Consider the following 22,237-nt stretch of genomic DNA (forward strand, 5'->3'; position numbering starts at 1 on the left):
GTATAACAATCCCTCATTTGCAAATTCAGCAGTATTAATGATTTTTTGTTGTCGATTTTATAACCTTAATGTGAATAAATCACGGATAATTATATTTTAATTTAGTACCGAAAAACCAGGATCCTGTTATTGTAAGCCCTAATACAGACATGACCAATTCGACTTTATATATATATATATAATACATTAGTACGTAAGATAAGGATATTGAATAAGAGTGTATTAGGTATAATAAAAAGTGAGCTATTAGGCCAAAAGAACAAGGATTTAGAATCAAAGTATTCAAAATGAGCCATGCGGCCAAAAGAACTGATAAAGGCTAAGATAGCTTGAGTTGGGTTAGCATTAGCATTAGTAGAGGCATTTGATGCAAGAAAGCAAGCTTATGCAGCATCAGCCAAAAAAATAAAATAAAATAAAAAATAAATAAATAAAAAATAACCACTTCCACTTCCCCCCTCTGTTCGTTCGAAATACCTGTCCAGCTGAGCCTTAAACTTATTTAGGCTATCAACTTCCACGACAAGGGAGTTTAACTTCTGTTCCAGGTAAATTAATGGAGGCACTGGTTAAAGAAGCACTGCAGGATCATCTAGACAAGAATTCAGTTATAGCTCAGACGCAGCATGGTTTTGTTAAGGGCAGGTCTTGCCTGACCAATTTGATTGGATACTATGATGTAGTCACAAAAGAACTGGATGCAGGGAATAACTTTGATATTATATATTTGGATCTTAGAAAGGCTTTTGATACTGTTGCACATGGAAGACTGCTGCACAAATTGGAGCAGTGTGGCATTGGAGGCAAATTGCTGCTATGGATAAGGGGATGGTTGAGTGGCAGAAGACAGAGAGTGGTAATCAATGGACACTGCTCAACGTGGACTAATGTTATTAGTGGAGTTCCTCAAGGTTCAGTGTTGGGTCCGTTGTTGTTTTCGGTGTTTATGAATGATATTGATGATGGGATATCAAGTTTAATGTCCAAGTTTGCAGATGATACAAAGGTTGGCAGGGTCGTTAAGGACAATACTGACGCTATGCTGCTGCAACAGGATCTGGAAAGGTTGAACAGATGGGCTGAGAGGTGGCAAATGAGGTTTAACATCGACAAATGTAAAGTGCTGCATATGGGAAACAGTAACCCCAGAGCAACGTATCAACTCTGCGGTACTACACTGACAGTGGTGGAGAATGAAAAGGACCTGGGGGTAATTGTGCAGGCAGATATGAAGTTCTCTGAGCAGTGCAGACGAGCTGCAAGAGTAGCGCATGGTGTCTTGTCAATGATATACAGGAATTTTTCTAGCAGGGATAAGGAGGTGATTATTCCCTTGTATAAGGCAATGGTAAGGCCACATCTTGAGTACTGTATACAGGTCTGGAGGCCTCATTTCAAGAAGGATGTAGAGCTGCTGGAACGGGTACAGAGAAGGGCAACAAGATTAGTAAATGGAACAAAGGGTTGCTCTTACGAAGAAAGGCTTAAGTTTTGCAAATTACAGAGTCTGGAGACTAGGCACCGGCGAGGTGATCTGATAGAGGTGTATAAGGCTTTGAATGGTTTGAGCATGCTCAATGCCAATGGGATTCTTCATCTTTCTCAGAATAATCACCTCAGAGGGCATAAATTCAAATTGAGGAAGGACGGATGTCGGATAGATGTGCGGAAATTTGCCTTTGGCCAGCGGGTGGTTGGTTGGTGGAACCGACTTCCATCACTTGTTGTTGAAGTTGATAGCCTAAACAAATTTAAAGCTCAACTGGACAGGTATTTCGAACGAACGGAGGGGTGAAATGGGAGTGGTGTGTTTTTTTTTTTTTTTTTTGGCTGATGCTGAATAAGCTTGCTTTCTTGCATCATATGCCTCTGCTAATGCTAATGCTAAGTCTGTTCCACCAACCAACCATCCACTGGCTAAAGCCAAATTTCCTCATGTCTATCCTACATCCGTCTTTCCTCAATTTGAATTTATGCCCTCTCAGGTGATTATTCTGAGCAAGAGGAAGAATCCCGTCAGCATTGAGTATGCTCAAACCATTCAAGGCTTTATATACCTCTACCAGATCACCTCGCTGGTGCCCAGTCTCCAGACACTGCAATTTGCAAAACTTAAGCCTTTCTTTGTAAGAGCACCCCGTTGTTCAATTCACTAATCTTGTTGCCCTTCACTGTACTCGTTCCAGCATCTGTACATCCTTCTTGAAATGAGGCCTCCAGACCTGTACACAGTACTCTAGGTGTGGCCTGACCATTGCCTTATACAAGGGAATAATCACCTCCTTATCCCTGCTAGAAAAATTCCTATATATCATCGACAATACACCATGAGCTACTCTTGCAGCCCGTCTGCACTGTTCAGACAACTTCATATCTGCCTGCACAATTACCCCCAGGTCCCTTTCATTCTCTACCACTGTCAGTGTAGTACCACAGAGTTGATACATTGCTCTGGGGTTGCTGTTTCCCATATGTAGTACTTTACATTTGTCAATGTTAAACTTCATTTGCCACCTCTATGCCAATCTGCTCAACCTTTCCAGATCCTGTTGCAGTAGCATAGTGTCAGTAGTGTCCTTGACAACCCTGCCAACCTTTGTATCGTCTGCAAACTTGGACATTAAGCTTGATATACCATCATCAATATCATTTATAAATACAGAAAACAATAATGGACCCGACACTGAACCCTGAGGGACTCCACTGATAACATTAGTCCACGATGAGCAGTGTCCATTGATTACCGCTCTGTCTTCTCCCCCTCAACCACCCCTTTATCCATAGCAGCAATTTGCCTCCAATGCCACACTGCTCCAATTTGTGCAGCAGTCTTCCATGTGCAACAGTATCAAAAGCCTTTCTAAGATCCAAGTATATAATATCAAAGTTATTCCCTGCATCCAGTTCTTTTGTGACTGCATCATAGTATCCGATCAAATTGGTCAGGCAAGACTTCCCCTTAACAAAACCATGCTGTGTCTGAGCTATAACTGAAGTCTTGTCTAGATGATCCTGCAGTGCTTCTTTAACCAGTGCCTCCATTAATTTTCCGGGAACAGAAGTTAAACTCACAGGTCTATAATTACTTGTGTCAGCCTTTGATCCTCCTTTGTGAATTGGGGTTACATTTGCACATCTCCAGTCTGCTCCCCCGAGTCCAAGGAAGCTCTCATAATTATGGCTAAGGGTTTGCTTACTTCCTTTGCTGCCTCCTTTAATATAACTGGATGGATCCCATCCACCCCAGGTGCCTTTCTTCTATTTATCTTCAACAATTTCTCCTCCACTTTACTCTCAGTTATTACAAGATTCTCTAGCTTACTGCCAGAGTTGAATACACATCTGGCATTCCCCTCACTGAATAACTCCTCATGTGTGAATGTCGATGCAAAATATTCATTTAGTTTGTTAGCTACCTGAGCAGGATCATCAACAGTTGACCCATCGATAACAAGTGGACCAATCCGATTCATCCCCTTCCTTCTAGAGTTGACATAAGTAAAGAACTCTTTTCTGTTTTTCTTTGCATCCCTTGCCAAAGATTTCTCGTAATCTGCCTTCGCCTGCCTAACCTCCTTTGTAACTTGGTTGCATATCAACTTGTATCTATCATAGGCTTCTGTGTCCTGTGTTAATTTGTAAATATCCCATGCATTTTTCTTCTCTGCCATATGCCTCATTAGTTCATCTGACATCCATTTTGGCCTAAACCTTGAACAATATTTCTTAGTTGGTATGTAAAGCCTAGTAGCTTCCAAGATAAGTTCTTTGAATGCTTCCCATTTTGAATTTGCTGTTGGTAACATCATCAGTTGGTCCCACTGTATAGAATTTAAATACTGTCTCAGTCCATCGTAGTCGCCTTTACGGAAGCAATAACCCTTCCCTTTACCCCTAATGGTTACCTCTTTGAGTAAATTCCACTTCCGCACACTGTGATCACTGCCACCTAGTGGTTCGTTTATCTGCAGATTCTTAATGCATGAAGAATCACTGCTGATAATCAAATCAAGAGTATTACTCCCTCTAGTTGCCTCCCGAATATGCTGATGTAGAAAACAATCATCCAATAAATCCACAAAAGCCTTGCTAGTGTGTGAGTGACCAGACCCCAAATTCCAGTCAATATCTGGGAAATTAAAATCCCCCATTATAAGACTCTCTGATTTGACTGGCCCACTCAATTTCCGTGTACAGTTTCTTATTATACTCATCAGAGTCATTAGGCCTATAGCACACTCCTACTCTCAATTTTGATCTCCCAATGCTTATGTCACACGAAACTGACTCGACACTGCACTGTCCAGCAATGTCGACTGGCTTCACTTCCAGGGATTTCATGTATTTCTTAACTAATAGCATAACCCCTCCTCCCTTCCTATCCTGTCTATCCTTTCTGTAGACATTGTACTCCCCAAATTCCAGTTCTGCATTCCTTATATCTGTGGCGCCTCCGTAGCCAGGTGGGCAGGAGTGGCAGTACGTAGCACACGCTTCTTGATTAGACCGGGGTTCGAGCCCGTGACCACCAAATACGGAGGATGCGGAAAGGTCAGGAAATGACCACCGCATATCCCCAGAGCAATATGGCCTTGGTTGCTAATGCTCCTAAAAAAAAATATAAATAAAATTTGGATAAATATTGAATATACAAATTAAACAAAAGGAAGGAAAATACAATAAATTTTGTTTAATTTGTATGTTCAATGTGTTTATCCAAATTTTATAATTGTGATTTTAATTATTTATTCTTTATTAGTAAATTAATAAGAGGAGTTTACCTCAATATAGTACGTGGAACACTTCCGTATGATACCCTCCAGAAATTAAAACGGAAAAAACGAAAAAATCGACAACTTACCGGTACATTAAAGTAAAAAATAAATAAAGTAAAATTATAAATAATTAAATAATCAATTTAACACAATTCAAAATCAATTCAAAACAATTAAAATTCAAATTAACGCAATTAAAAGAATCTAACGAAAATATTCAAAACGATTTTACTTCCTGAAGCTGACAAAGCTTTTCGACCGGCTGTCATGATCACAGGAATGAAAATTACCGAATCAGGCTAAACCTGCAACTTAAATAGTGATTGTGTCTTCGCGCATGCGCGTAAAGGTCCACGCATCGGAGATCAAATATGGCCGCCGAACATTAACAGAATTCTCGTGTAATTTAATTTCAACGGTTTCTGCAATTAATAGTCGCGTATGATTACGTTGAACGTTAAGTATTTTGGCCTCGTTAAATAAAAAAGTATGTTTTTCGTTAATGGCATGAAAGGCTAATTCTGACGCTGCTGAACGAGAAGCACGAACTGAGGCTTCGTGTTGATTTACACGGATATTAAGAGAAAACCGCGTCGAACCCTGATAAGACGAGTCGCAATCACCGCAAGAAATGTTGTATACCAGATCATTAATTTGTGTTACGAACGCCGAAAGAACCGAGCGATTGTTCAGTATAGTGTGTAACTTCCGTATAGGCCTAGCTATAATTTTAAATTCGGTATCTTTAAAGAATCTGTTAAGCTGTTTGTGCCACTGTTCAACATATGGGACAGAAATAAAGTATTTTTTGATATTACTATTGTTGATTGGTGCAGTATTTTGTATCCTATCCTTAGCTTGTACCCTAATTCGATTTATTGTGTTAATGGGATAACCCCTGTTCAAGAATCTGCTAGTTAATATTTGTATTTCTGAGTCTAAAGCAGAATCCGTCGTTGAATATTTATAGGCATTTAGAAATTGATTAAAGATAATCGATCTTTTGTAGGTGAACGGGTGGTAGCTATTATAATGTAGAAGCATACCGGTGTTTGTGGGTTTTCGATAGATGCTAAATTGTATTTTGTTCGAGTCCCGGGTAAGCGTGAAATTTAGAAAGTTTAATGACTTAGTATCCGTATCTTCCCTTTCCAATGTAAATTTGAGTCTAGAATGAATATTATTAAACGAATGTAAAATGTCTTGGATAGTACTACTATCGGTAATAACTAGAACATCGTCTAAATACCTCCCATAGTATGTGATACGGGGACGAAAAGGTGTCAAATGTATCTGTTCAATCGTTGAGAGATAGATCTCTGACATTAAGCCACTCAGGCTCAAACCCATTGGTAATCCAAAAATTTGTTTGTACACCTTGTCTCGAAAGGTGATGTAGTTAGCCTCGACTAATAGTTTAATCAAGTGAAAAATCTCCTTTATAGGCAGCTTCGTATAATTAATCGGTGTCGAGTTTTTATTTAACATATCCCAAATAATATCTAATGTGTATTCAACGTTTACATTCGTATATAATGAGGTAACATCTAATGAGAATAAATTGTCATTGTCGCCGAGTCTACAGTCTTTAAGATTATTAAATAATGTATCGTAATTCTTAATCCCAAATTGTATAACCTGTCTAAAAGGTTTTATAATGTTATATACATGTGTGGCTAAGGCTGAAAATGCCGAGTTCCTGTAGGAAACAATAGGTCGAATAGGAAACCCAGTCTTGTGTAATTTTACCTGACCAAAAAGTGCAGGAATATTGTATGTTCTGGACTTCAATTCCTTCAACTGAACCATAGTAATGTAGTCGTTTTTACGATATGTGGTTAACGTTTTATTGTATTGATTTACCAAATTGGTAAACAGTGTCGGGTCCACTTCACAATAAGTGGAGGTATCAGATACAACTGAATCTAACTTATTAATATAATCATGTTTATCTAGTATTACCACTGTATCTCCTTTATCTGCCCTCTGTATAATAATGTCCTTATTTTCTCGAAGTTCTCGTAAAGCTGAACTGTCATGTGTATTCAATTTAGGAAGTCGCGTTTCTTTTATGTTATTCACTACTTGGTTAACTTGTTGAATAAATACATCTTTTTGTGGAACACTACGAAGTCCAAATTCAATATCAATTACGCATTGTTTTTTTGGCAGCTTTCGAGGTGGTAAATTATAATTTAATCCTTTGGATAAAAGTGAAATCTGGTCCTGCGATAGTGTACACGAGGAAAGATTTGTAACCTGTTGATATGTCGGTTCGTTGGATACTGGGTGAGGGGGTGTTCGTGAACTAGCCGACATATTCTGTGGTAGAGCGTTATGTGTCTGTGGGGGGGATGTCACCCAACTCGTGTGAACTTGGTCGCAAGCTCGCGACAATGTGTTAGAATTCGCATGAACGTGTCTTGAACTATTCCATAATGTTTGCAACTTATTAACGTGTCTGTTTTTTATTTCTGAGGCTTGTGCTTCCCGTCGCAAATCTATGGAGGTCTTCAATACAGACCAATCGTTCGGATGTAGATAATTTTTTAATTTATCGCGAAGCTTCCTAACCTGGGAAAGGTATTTTTGTTTATCCGAATATCGAGATTTTAAGGCAAGCTTAACAATATTACGTGATGTCGCCAGTGATAGTTGTTTTATGCCTGAAATTTTTCGATTTAAATTCACTCTGGCAAACTTCGGAACGATGTTGTTTTGAAGGCAATATTTTAAGAAAGAAATATGGTAACTTTGGGCCGAGTACCTTAGTGTAGATTTAATGTAATTTTGTACCAAGCCATTCAAAAAAATACAAAATACTGCACCAATCAACAATAGTAATATCAAAAAATACTTTATTTCTGTCCCATATGTTGAACAGTGGCACAAACAGCTTAACAGATTCTTTAAAGATACCGAATTTAAAATTATAGCTAGGCCTATACGGAAGTTACACACTATACTGAACAATCGCTCGGTTCTTTCGGCGTTCGTAACACAAATTAATGATCTGGTATACAACATTTCTTGCGGTGATTGCGACTCGTCTTATCAGGGTTCGACGCGGTTTTCTCTTAATATCCGTGTAAATCAACACGAAGCCTCAGTTCGTGCTTCTCGTTCAGCAGCGTCAGAATTAGCCTTTCATGCCATTAACGAAAAACATACTTTTTTATTTAACGAGGCCAAAATACTTAACGTTCAACGTAATTATACGCGACTATTAATTGCAGAAACCGTTGAAATTAAATTACACGAGAATTCTGTTAATGTTCGGCGGCCATATTTGATCTCCGATGCGTGGACCTTTACGCGCATGCGCGAAGACACATAATCACTATTTAAGTTGCAGGTTTAGCCTGATTCGGTAATTTTCATTCCTGTGATCACGACAGCCGGTCGAAAAGCTTTGTCAGCTTCAGGAAGGAAAATCGTTTTGAATATTTTCGTTAGATTCTTTTAATTGCGTTAATTTGAATTTTAATTGTTTTGAATTGTGTTAAATTGATTATTTAATTATTTATAATTTTACTTTATTTATTTTTTACTTTAATGTACCGGTAAGTTGTCGATTTTTTCGTTTTTTCCGTTTTAATTTCTGGAGGGTATCATACGGAAGTGTTCCACGTACTATATTGAGGTAAACTCCTCTTATTAATTTACTAATATCATTATCAACGTAGAACATATTGAGTATTACAGCTCTGATTCATACTATCGAATTATTTATTCTTGTAAATGGTTTTCTGTTTTTAATTATTTTAATTATTCTGATACAATATGTCTTCTCACACTCATGGTCTTGCTGAGTTGGCTTGTTGTGTTTTAGGGTTGGGTCGAGGCTCTTGACTTTCAATTCCATTGTGTGTTGAATCGGTCATGTCTCTGTGAGTGAAAGAATTAATTAAAATAATTTTATCCGTTTATTTTATTTCTTTACATTTGGAGAGCATTGACTGGAAGCATTCTATGCAAAATATTGAGGTAATCTCCTACTCTTTTAAACTTTTATTTTTCATTTACTTTACTATTATATTATTAATTTTATAGGGTATAATGCATAAACCCAACTCAGGCTGTCTTACCCTTTATTGGTTTTTTTGGCCACATGGCTCACTTTGATGGCTTTTATTGTACTTAATACACTCTTATTCAATATCCTTATCTTACATACTAATGTAATATATATATATATAACAGGCACTCCCTGAATCACATAAATTTGACTTTACATAAGTTTTTGCCGGCCAGTGCAAACTGAAAAAAATATGGAATCATATTTTGCATCCTGTAGGAATAAATGGAGGTATTGTGAAAATATTGTAATATGAACCCAATAACTTTTTTTTTTTTTTTTTTTTGGTAATTCGTTCCAAGACCTCAGAAGTTGAAATTATCACTATGTAACTAAGCTATTTAACTCTCTAAAAGGTCATTTTTATAATGGAACTTGTATTAGTTTATATAAATTTATTTCAAATAAGCACAACACAAAAATTGCTTTTAACTAAAGGATGCAAAAACAAAACACAGCCAACATGTTTACAAATGCTGTTATTGGCTGAGGGGAAGGGCTACGTGGTCTAGCCAGTTAACGCACTACACTTTCTTTGTTTTCATGTGTTCCGTTATAAGAATCAATTTTGAACACCTTTTTGTGATATTTTTCTAATGCACATTTCCGGAGGTCACGACCATGAAAACAGTTTACACTTTCTGGTTTATTGGCATTTTCTATTAGTGAGGTATATTATAAACAGGTAATAAATTCAACCTTATTGCATTTGCAATAATACTGATAACTGGAATTGTGGTTTTACATTATTATGGCGAAATGTGTTTCCCCATCACTGAAATCTTCAATCATATAAAAAACATAAATAAATTTTCAAAATCTTCTCTTCATTCCTATTTACTTATTACAATGATGAAGGGAAAGTGACCAATGGAAAGTGCAAGTGCTAAGAAACAAAACAAAATTGATTTAGAAATGAAGATGAAAATGATTAAGAGGTAAGAAGCAGGACAAAGTTTATCTATTGCACAGGAATTAGGTCTCACTGCTTCAACAGTGAATACTATTTTAAAGGACAGTGTGCGTATAAATGAACATGTTAAAGGATCAACACATTTTAAGATCAACAGTAATCACAAAATTACGTTCAGGTGCTATATTGAAAATGGAAAAGCTATTAATAATATGGATGGAAAATCAGATTCAGAAGTGAGTGCTCCTGAGTCTAGTGGCCATTCAAGAAAAAGCAAGACATATTTATGAAGATATTAAGAATTAGTATGGCAAACCCCAAGCCAATTTCGTGGCAAGCAATGGGTGGTTTAATAGGTTGAAGCATCGTGCTGGTTTCCACAACATTAAAGTAAAATTTTTTTAATTGCACATAAAGGTATAATATTATGCCAGCATCTTTTTGGGACTACAGCCATCACAATCTATCTTGGACAGAAATTGCATTTTGAACTTCATATTCATGTAAACAAAATAAATTAATAATTGTTACTTTTCTTTACAAAGAAAAGTTCAAGGTCTGTTAGAAAATATCTTTACAAAGAATTTAGCACAGTATCAATGCACATAAGGAAGTTAGTTCTTATGCTGTTGAATTATAATAATTTTAATTTATTAGATAATGATTAAAATGTATCTGAATACACAATAAGATAAGTTGAAATGAATAATTATAGTTAAGACAATTGAAACTTCAATAACTGAATGCTGAGTAAGACATAGAAATGTACAGTGTATGAAAAGGGGGAAAAAATCAATAAGGGTAAAACTAGGCAAAGATAAAAGTAGGTGAAAAATATGGTGAAGTTAAATTGAAACCGGGTAATAAAACTGTCATCAAAGCAAAATTCCTGTATGAGATATTGTATAACTGTAATGAGATTAATGACAGAATTATGGTTTTGGCTTATGCTAACCACTTAGTAAAATGGTGAAATAACAAAAACCACAGTTCTGTGAACCAAGTTAAAAATTATATCATTATTGCAAAATTATTGTACTTAGTTGGTTTCCTTGAATTCACTTTTATCACTATGAATTTATTGTCTGGAGAGTGCATTACTGTATTTTACCAAGTTAAAAAAAAAAAAAAAAAAAAAAAAAGTTAAAAATTAACATATATTCTCAGTGTGAATTTTAGTATGGTCATCAGTTGCACCCTGCATCATTTGTTTGTTTGTTTTTTTATAATTGGAGCAGAATTGCTCCAAAAAAAAAAAAAAAAAAAAAAAAAAAAAAGTTAAGAGGACAGAATGTGCAATGCATCCATTCCTTTCTGTTGATTTTTCTTAGTTTTGGTTTTGGATTTAATTCCTTTACTCTGCAGTGGGAAACAGCATCTTCAAGAAATATTTTTAGTATTCTTATTTATTTATTATTTTTTTTTTTTGATAGCAAGCTGCCTGTTACCAAGACATTATTTGCTCTTAATATTCAGTATTATAATATCAAAATTGAGAATAATATTTTAAAAACCGCAGTCTTAAACTATTTTTATCTTTCTCCTCAAAAATACGGAATGGTAATCACCTTACACCAGTGCACTAATGTTACTTTTTTTTAATTCACCAACAAAGTTTGTCAATTTAAAGAATCTTGTAATTCTTCTATCTATATCTTGCAGATAGTTTTAAAACGTTGTTAAATATAATTAAATTGATTTTTTTTTTTTTTTTTTTTTGTGCATTTTATAATATTTCCAGATCATAGTCAACAATTACAATCTGGAAATATTAAAACGCAACCTAGTACTCATATCAACGATTGCATTTGTATTTAAGAATTCACAAAAAACAGGGTGTCATTTCTCTTTATAAGATGTAGAACTATATGTTATCCTTTTATCTGTTTTTGCAGACAGCAAGATTAAAACTGTCTTGCTGAAATTATCTTAATTCTCATATTAGAGCAAACTTGGCTTTGCAGTGAATTGCCCTGGTATGGCACTGATTTCAAACAAAGGACCACTCTGAAAAGTTAATTAGCTATTTATTTTTAAAGGGTGAAACTGCTTTTAAAGCCTGTTTGAAGGCTAATTGGTCCCTTCATCAGGTAGAGGGCCATCTCTAACTGCAACATACAGATCATTATTATTATCATTATTATCATTAGGCATGTGGTGCAAGGAAGCCTGAGCTTTTGCTGCACCAGCCAAAAAAAAAAATTCTAAGTTACCCTAAGAGAGAGAGAGAGAAGTAGAAGGGAATTACCAAGGAAGAGAAGAATAATGATATCCAGCTCAGGACCCTGGGTGTGCCAAGCCCATACTCACCAGATATGAGGCCCTGGTTGTAAAGAAGTTGTGCTGTGTGCACTATCATGCAATATATGAAATCAGTTTTCATAGGTGTCAGGGAAACAGGTAATATATATTGTGCAAAAAAAAAATAGATGTAATAGGAACAGGGTATCTGTCAGGAGCAAAAGTAAATGACATTGTAGAGCAGATATATTTTAAGAACAAGAAATGATTGTATACATTAGTACTAATTATATTAAGAAAAAGAGATTTGAGGAATTGCTTAACAAGTAGAGTACAATATTGAGAAAAAGTCTGGAGGTAGGATTAAATTTGAAAGTGTCTGCAATTCTGCCCAGATAGGAGGGAGGCATGCTGGGTGCCTTGTAAGTCAGTTGGAAAGGCTGTGCAAGGGTCGTGAGAATTTTTGCTAGAATTTTTTTTAGCATGGTATGTGCTACTTAACAGGAGAGACCAGTTTTTACAAGGATGGTAAACACTTAAATAGAAAGGGATGCTAGAATATTTTCTGATCCCATCAAGGGTCCAAAAGCTGCTAGCTTGGGGTGATACATGGACTGATAGATTAACTAGAGCTGTAGTCAGAGGAAAAATTGATTCTTGCATTGCTTCTGTTGGAACATGCATCAGTACAAGAATCACTAAGTGTAACAGGTGCATGTATACTTGCCTGAACACTAATGCTAGGAGCATTAGTAAATAAATTTGAAGTTGAAATACTGATTAAGTCATCAAATGCAGTCATAGTATCATACAGACATAAGGGATGTAGAATTTGTATATGGTGAGGACAATGTGTACAGATGGGACAGTAGTCAGGGAGGGCTCATCTTCCTGGTTAAGAATCGTATTAAATTGAAGGCAGTGCATCCATTCGACATGGGAGGCCAGTGTAATGTTGAGTCAGTTAGGAATAACATAACCAGTAGGAAAATGAGTGAGTGTATTATAGGCATAATGACTGTAATGAATACAACAAACAATTATACAGAGAAATAGACTGGACCAGTAAATCAGAATATCTAATGGGGAATTTTAACTTTCGAAATATTGACTGAAATTTGTAAGTTACACTTGCACACTAACAAGACTTTTGTTATTTGTTGGATGACTGTTTCTGTTGCAGCACGTTAGAGAAGCAATAAGAACAGGAAATACTCTTGATCTGATTATCAACAGTGATTCTTCATCCAATAAGAATAAGCAGGTAAAAAACCTATCGGGTGGCAGTGATCACAGTATACTGATGTGGGATTTACTTAAAGGCATAACTACTGTTTGAGGGTAAAGGGAAGGGATTTTGCTTTCACAAGAGCGGCTGCAGTAATCTCCGACAGTTTTTACATTCTATGCAATGGAACAAACTTGATTGTTACCAACAACAGATTCTAAATGGGAAGCATTCAGTGAAGTAACTGTAGAAGCTACTAGACTTTTCAGTTCCAACTAAGAAATTTATTCAAGATTTAGGCCTAAATGGATGTCAAATAAACTAATGAGAACTTGTGGCAGAGAAGAAAAATGCATGGGATGCATATAAATTATTGGGTGATACAGAAGCCTATGGTAGATATAAACTAGGCTGCAATCAAGTCACAAGGGAAGTTAGGCAGGTTACGAGAAGTATTTGGCAAGAATGTAGAGAAAAGCAGCAGACTTCTGTACTTTTAATAAACAGTCAAAGGGAGGAGTTGAATCGCATTGGTCTACTTGATGATGGTCTGACTGTTGATGAACCTACTCATGTTGTAAAACTCAGTATGTACTTTGCATCACATTCACGTATGAGGAACCCCTTGGGGAAGTTTATCAAACTCCAGCAGGGAGCTAAAGGATTTTGTGATTAATGAGAAGAAAGAGTAGATGAGAAATTGTTAAAGGTGAACAATAAAAAGGCACACAGGGTGGGTGGGATCTATCCATGGAGGCAGCAGAGGAGTTAAGCAAACCCTTAGTCATGATTTTCTGAGCATCTTTGTATTCAGGGAAGGTCCCTGTGGACTGGATATGTGCAAATGTATTCCCAAGTTACAAAAAGGGAGAGGATCAAAGTGTCATTAGCAATTACAGACCTGTTGGCTTAACTTCTGTTCCAGGAAAAATAATGTAGTCACTGTTTAAAGAAGTAGTGCAGGACATTTGACAGGAATCCTGCTATACTCAAGGTCACAGCATGGATTTGTTAAGGGGCAGTCTTGTCTAACCAATTTGATTGGATACTATGATGCAGTAACAAAGGAACTGAATGCAAAAAATAATTTTGATATCATATACTTGGATTTCAAGAAACATTTGATACTGTTGCATATAAAACACTGCTGTATAAATTGGAGTAGTGTGAGTTACTGCTATGAATAAAGGGATGGTTGAGTGGGAGAAGACAGTGAGTGATTATTAATGGACACTGCTCTTCTTGGACTTATTAGTAAAGTTCCCAGGGTTCTGTTCTGAGCCCATTGCTTTATATTTTTATTAATGATATTGATAAAGTTATGTCAGGTTTAATGATGCAAAGGTTCGCAGTTGGTTTATAACAGTAATCAGGGCATGCTACTGCAACCAGATTTAGAAATATTATGCCGATGGACTGCAAGGTGGGAATTGAAGTTTAACATTGACAAATAAGGTACAGCATATGAGTAGTAGTAGAGAATGAAAAAAATCTGGGGATAATTGTGTATTCAAAATATGAAGTTCTTTGAGCAATACAGACATTCTGTCAGAACGGCTCATGGGGTTTTGTCAATTATATACAAGGGCTTTGCTACAGGCATAAGGAGTTAATTTTCCCATTGTACAAGGCAGTGACTAAACTGCATACAATGGTCTGGGAGTCTGATTTTAGGAAGGATGTAGGTCCACTGGAACACATGTGGAGAAGGGCAGTGAGACTGGTGAGGGGAACAAATGCATGGTCTTACCAAGAAAGGCCTCAGTGCTACTAATTTCAGCAACTGGAGGCTAGGCATCTGCAAGGTGATCTGATTGAGATGTTTAAAGCTTTGAATATATGGAAGCTCGATGCTGATAGTATTCTTCTTCTTGCACAGACTTTACACAGGGGACAAGTTAAAATTGAGGAATTATAGTTGCAGGATTGATGTGTGGATATTTGCCTTCAGCCAGCTAGTAATTAATTGTTGAAACAAACTTCCATCTTTTGTTGTGGAAGTGGATCATTTGAATAAATTCAAGAATAACTAGACAAACTATTGGGAGGTGAGGGATGGACAGGTAATGTAGGATTTTTTTTATTATTATTTTTTTATTCTTACAGCTGATGCTTTATAAGCTGGCTTTCTTGCATCATTTGCTACTAATACTAATAGCTAATGCTATCTGGCATTGCACTACCATAAACTATTGTAATACCGGGGCAAGTCTTTAGAGAGAGAACTTTGTTCTGCTGTGAGAATTAAGAACATTGTATTTTCTGTGCATTTTTATTCCTGCTGGCTGCAAAAACAGATAAAAGGACAAGATAGTCATTACAAATATTTACAGATGTAAATAAGTTTATCTGTTTGTGCTGAATATTTATTGAAACATACTCCTCTGAAACTGCCCAACCACTAGATATACCTCTCCAAAATCCAGAAAATTTTAAAATCTGGCATCACCTCTCAATCCCAAGGGTGTTGGATTTTAAAGAGTTCACTAAAGATTGTATTAACTTGTTACATATTAAATATTTATCTGATTTTGATTACATCTGTACTTCTCCCCTCTTTAACTTTCTAGATTCAAGAGGGGATGGCTCATCAAGTGAAAAATCATCTGCTTCTCCAGCTTGCTCTCCCAAATCAACTCCAAATGGTAATTCTTGTATCCCTGATATGTCACCTCAGTTAGAATGCAATCCTAATATAGTAGAAGACAAAGATAATAGATTTAAAAAGAATTGTTCATCTACTAAAAGAGAAGGCTTGCTTAGACAAAGACTTTTAAGGCAAGGTAGTGGAGAGAGTGATCGTGGTTATCGCAGTGATCATGAACTTTATGTTAATGAAAGAGATCAGTGGGGGCATCTATATGGTCAACATGATGGGTATGCTAGTGATTGGGAAGCAATGGCTACTAAACAAGCTGTAATGACAAATAGCTGGCCAATCCCAGTTGTGCATCAGTATATGAAAGTTCCATCCACTGGTGAATTAGGTTACAGAGGTAGAGCAGAAGGTGCAGGAGATGTAATGATTGAAGCAGATAGAACATACTGGAAAGGAGAGCGGTATCCCTATCTTGAAAGAAGAGAAGAAAGAAGGCCAGACGGCTGGCATAATCAAAATATCCACCCTAGTTTTTGGCAGAAGGTAAGTGAAATTACTCAAACTCACCACTCACTGAGTGCCCATTTAGAATTTAATCTTTTTTTTTTTTTGAGGCTACCAACAATATATATCAGCACCTTTATTGTCTCATTTAAAACTACTTATTTAATTTGTTGAAAATGTGAAGTTCACTCAGAAATTTATTGACCCATGCTTATAAACAATTAGAATAATGAATATCCTAATTGTTCCATTCAGTTATATTGTGTGCTTTAGGATGAGTGAGAGTTAAGTAATGTGGATATTCATGAAATGTTTTGCTTTTGTTTTATTTTTTGAGCAGAGTACTGACAACTGCCATAGATTTAAGAAAGATAGTAAATAGCATCTATGAGGGCTATTCAATAAAGAATGCTCATAATTTTTCATGAACAACCATACTGCTTTCTTTTTTCTAGCCGAGCTGCAGAATTCAAGACCAAACCAAGCTGCATCATGTAGTAACTTGCAGTTGTCTTGTGCTCTCAGTGTGATCTTGGCAGTTATTCAAGTTTATGCCTATTCAGTTTTGCCTACATAACAATGGATGTGACACATGAGGACCATATGCTGCTTGCAAATTTTGTTTCCGTCTCAAGAAAACATCAGCTAACACATGTGAAATGTAAAAGCAGGCTTATGGTGAATCTGTGCTTCCATATAACACAGCTCACAGGTGATTTAGAATGTTTAAAGATGAACATAATTCCATCACAAAAATGTGGTTGTGGAGCTCTAACCACTGCTGTTACCACAGAAACCATAAAAACTGCTTCTGTAATCATGAGAGATCATGTCTTCCTTGCATCATATGGCTAATAATAATAACAGTAAGGCAACTGGCAGAAATGTTGAGAATGTCAGTATGAAACACGCTATATTCTCTGTCCATTTCATCTGTTTGTGCAAGCTGGGTTTCAAGACTACTCACACCTAATATCAACAGCAAGTTCACATGGAGGTTTATCAGGAGCTGCAATGGATGGTTACTGAAGATGATAAGGTTCTGCACAAGGTGGTAAGAGGATGAGATCACAAAAATATGCTGCCATCCCAACAAAAAAAAAGCAAAAGTTGTGGCTTCTGCATGAAAGTTATGGTCATTGCTGTTTATTATTTTATTTTTTTAATATTTATTTTATTTTTTTTTATTTTATTTATTTTTTGACAGAATTTTTTTTTTTTTTTTAACTTGACAGTCCCAGCCAGCTTTCCTGACAACTGTCACCTATAAAAAATATTGTACAAATAATTTATGTAATACATACTGCCACTGGTTGGTTAAAATCCCTGGAACTTAAGCCAGATCAAGGACCAGCATGTTGTGCCACATCATACAACTGTTACAGGACTTTACCACAGAACTGTAGTGCACACTTTGTTGGATCACATTCATCGAAACCCCCCCCACACACACAGGAGAGTGGATGCTGCATCACAACGATGTGAGACCTCATATTGCTCATGCTCATACTGTCATCGAGTACTTAGCCAACATTAATGTCAAATGTTTTTATTATTATTATTATTATTATTAGGCACATAGTGCAAGGAAGCGTGAGGCTTATGCTGCACCAGCCAAAAAAAAATTTCCAGGTTACCCTGAGAGAGAGAGAGAGAGAGAGAGAGAGAGAGAGAGAGAGAGAGAGAGAGAGAGAGAGAGAGAGAGAGAGAGAGAGAGAGAGAGAGAGAGAGAAGTAGGAAGGAGTCACAAGAAAGAGAAGAATGATGATATCCAACTCAGGACCCTGGGTGTGTCAAGCCCATACTCACCAGATGTGAGCCCCGGGATTATGTTCCTCATTTACCCCATAGCCCTGAACTTGCACTCGGGAATTTTTTTTTATTTCCAAAGTTAAAGAAGGAATTGGCAAGGAAAATGTTTCCACTCGTCAGAAGAAGTTGTAAAGGCATTAGAGGCAATTCTCAAACACGTGTCAAAAAATGGCTTCTACCACCATGTTTTTGAAGAATGGCAGAAACATTGGAGTAAGTGCATTTCATCAAATGCAAATTACCTCGAAAACTACCATCAGATTAGGGCTAATAATAAAGCCATGTCTAAGAATATATAAATTCATACACCGACCATTGAATAAAATTTAAAATTTAATATGACTACAATCTTTACACAAAAAAAAACACTTTTTCACTATCCGGGCCTTACTGAACATCTAGCAAGAATTTTACGGGGTTATGGGACACGCTGTGTACAGCTTCCTGGGCGGAGGCTGTGCACAGTTGTGTCTCAGGTCAAAGACCGCGTACCAAAAGATCTTAGTAGTGGAGTTGTTTATAGAATAGAATGCCCGGATTGTAGGGAGTGTTATGTGGGGGAAACAAAACGACGGCTCAGGGATCATCTGGGGGAACATTTAAATGCCATAAGAACCGCTGAATACAACAAGTCTGCTGTGGCCGAACATTTTTGGGAGAAGCAGCATCAAATCTCCCCGGAGGACGCTATTATTTTGGATCATGCACATGGATACTGGGAGCGTAAATGGCTCGAGGGTTTACGGATTAGTTCATCCAGTAGGAATACAATAAACAGAGATAGAGGTATACATATTAATCCTATCTTTGAAACAATTATATTAAGGTCGGATGAACGATTTTCTTTGCCACGTTCCCGAGACATTTCCGCTTCCAGTTCTGACCATGTGCCGGATTGAACCACGTGGAGAAATACCACGTGTGGAGGTACCGTGAGCCTGCTACTTAAGGAGATGTTGCAGGAAGTCATATCACTGTTGAAGAAGGGAGCTGACGCTCCCGAAAGCTTCAGATTTTTAGCGCTTTTAATGTTTTATATTTTAGCAAATTTTATTGTAAATGATCTTTTATTAGTTTTTAGCATTCCGTAATAGTTTATTGTAAATATATATTTTTTTTTTTTTTTTTTGTGTAAAGATTGTAGTCATATTAAATTTTAAATTTTATTCAATGGTCGGTGTATGAATTTATATATTCTTAGACATGAGTTTTCCCAACCTCGGAGGCCTCTTTCAGGATAATAAAGCCATGTTGTGATGCGAAAAAAAAAATTATGATCATTCTTTATTGAACAGCCCATATATATATATTGAAATAATATGCTTGTAATCAAAAGCTTTTCAAGAAGAAACTACTCTCTCTCATTTAGAACAGATACAAAGTATGGATTGGAAATGGCTTTTGACAAACAATGTGTCAGATTTCTGCCACACATACATATGCTGTTCTAACCATGATGCACAAACATGCCATATCACTCTGTCCTGTAACTTTTTTTTCCATGTGTGTGTTTCTAATTGTTAGTATGAGTAGTGGAAACTACCCATCTGTTCTACAACACCAGATGGAGGTTTGTTCCAGCAGTCAACTACCCAGTGACTGAAAGCACACTACCACAAATCTGTCCTGTAACCACCTTTTCTCAATTTGAATTCATGCCACATTGTGTGTAGTCTGAGCAAGAAGAAAGATTCCATGAGCATTGAACTTACCCATTCCATTCAAAGCCTTAAACACTTAAATCAGGTCTTCTCACTGTGGTTGTAACTCCCTCCCCAAAAGTAACAAACACTATTGGGTGGCACCTAATAGGTATCCAACTCTGTTTTTTATCTTTGTCCAAAGTCCTCCCACACTTGAAGTACACCAAGTTCTTTAATTTTTTTTTTTTTTTTTTATTTTTAAGCACATTTGTGCATGCACTAAGCACCTATTACATGACCATCCGACTGTCCTTCCACATGTAATAATGACATCTACCAGGCAGATTTTCATGAATTTATATTTAGCTCTTTTATTTAATTTATATTTATATTCAGTTTTGAGCCAATCAGTAAAAAAAAAATTGGAATCCAGCAATTATTATTTTATTGATAGCATATAGGCTATCCCTATGTTGTATATAGTAGCTGAATCTTTGGTTATTATGCTTATTGCTATGCACTGATCGGAAAAATGAATGGGCAGTGTTGTAGGTGAACAAAACAGACATTTTCAGTTCACAAATAAAAGTTACTGCTTTTTTTTTCGTATATTTGTGATTAAGTTTTTTTTTTTTTATGAAACCCCAAACACTAGTGGTATTAGAACCTGTAATACATACTTGGTACTGTGCATGGGCTGAAGGTTGAGAAGATGAAAGAAGATACTTGTTGACTTAGACTCGAATTTCTACAGATTGTAATTTTCAAGAAATACATATGTAGGAAGGTTGTTCCCGAAAATGGAAGTTGAATAAATAAATGAGGAGGAAGAAAACTTGGTTCTATGAGTTTGAAGTTAGATAGTAAGAGGATGTTGACTGCTTATGGCACATATTCGGACTGCTTTGGAAGAGAGAGCAAAAATTACAGAAGCCAATTCAGAAGAACAATTTGTATGGATGCTTCCATGAGCACAGTGCAACTGCATACTGCAGAAACAGAATGTCTATGAAACAGAGTGGAGAGACTTAGAGATGAGTCATTATTTAGTCTTAGTGCCCTCTTTTGAATGGAATCTAGAAGCCTGAGAGAGGTTTCGGTGTACTGCCCCGGATTTAGGAACAATACTCCATGGTGGGGCAGATTTGCAATTTTTACAGAGTGAACAGCTGTTTGGATGAAAAGTAATGCCGAGAGCAAAAGAAAAAAACCCAGTTTATTAGATGCAGAGGGAGCAATATTTATAATGTGCTTATGCCAAGAGAGATTAGAAGTCAGGATAATCCCCAATAGAGATATATGATCTTGCCTAGAAATCAGAATTTCATCGAAGATAAGCATAGAATCCTTTTTGGAGCAGAAGAATCCTTTTTGCGAGATATAAGACAGGACTGAGTTTTAGAGGGATTGAAATCAACTAAGTTATCTTAGCCCCACTGGAGAATTACCAGTAGATCAGCATTTAAGTAATTCGTAGTGAATATTCAAAAAGTTGAAGCTGTTTGTGCAGGGCAAGGCTTCTCCATCTGGAAGGTGAAGTGCAATCAGCAAAATTATGAATTGGATTTCCAGTCAGTGGAAGAGGTTCATTAATATACAAGAGGAAAAGAGTGGGAGAAAGAACTGAACCTTAAGGAACATACCATCATTAGTATCATTAATGGACTCAACTCTGAGTCCCCCAGGGTTCATTGTTGGGTCCATTGTTGTTTTCTGTATTCATTAATGATATTGATGATGGTACATATTAGACTTAATGTCCAAGTTTGCAGATGATACGAATGTCTGCAGGGTTGTTAATGACACTAATGATAGTACACTGCTGCAACACGATCTAGAAAAGTTGAGCAGATGGGCTGAGAGGTGGCAACTGAAGTTTACATTGACAAATGTAAAGTACTGCATATGGGAAGCAGTACCTCCATAGTAACATATCAACTGTGTGGTACTACACTGATAGTGGTAGAGAGTGAAAAGGACCTGGGAATAATTGTGCAGGCAGATATGAAGTTTTCTGAGCAGTGCAGACAGTCGGCAAGAGTAGCTCATGATGTCTTGCCAATGATATACAGGAATTTTTCTAGCAGAGATAAGGAGGTGATTATCCCCTTGTATAAGGCAATGGTCAGACCACACCTTGAGTACTGTATACACATCTGGAGGCCTCATTTTAAGAAGGATGTAGAGCTGTTGGAATGAGTACAGAGAAGGGCAAGAAGATTAGTGAATGGAACAAAGGGTTGCTCTTATGAATAAAGGCTTAAGTTTTGCAAATTACAGTGTCTGGAGACTAGGCACCTGCGAGTTGATCTGATTGAGGTGTATAAAGCCTTGAATGGTTTGAGCAAGCTCAGTGCTGATGGGAGTCTTTCCTTTTTCTCAGAATAATTGCCTTAAGGGGCATGAATTCAAATTGAGGAAGGCTAGTTGTAGGATGGATATGC

The 22,237-nt window shown here is 36.6% G+C and overlaps 1 protein-coding gene across 3 annotated transcripts in view; it reads left to right on the plus strand.

Annotated features, from left to right (window-relative positions):
• LOC150077559 (uncharacterized) overlaps positions 1-22,237 on the plus strand; it is a 536,301-nt gene that overhangs the window by 323,278 nt on the left and 190,786 nt on the right. For all 3 annotated transcript variants that reach the window (XM_090386199.1, XM_090386201.1, XM_090386200.1), the window contains exon 18: positions 15,806-16,377. In XM_090386199.1, coding sequence (XP_090242325.1) covers positions 15,806-16,377 — 572 coding nt within the window. The remainder of the gene's footprint in view (positions 1-15,805; positions 16,378-22,237) is intronic.

This window comes from Mastigoproctus giganteus, chromosome 12 (genome assembly GCF_048544385.1).
Source record: "Mastigoproctus giganteus isolate SK-2022 chromosome 12, ASM4854438v1, whole genome shotgun sequence".
NCBI classification, from domain to species: Eukaryota; Metazoa; Arthropoda; class Arachnida; order Uropygi; family Thelyphonidae; genus Mastigoproctus; species Mastigoproctus giganteus.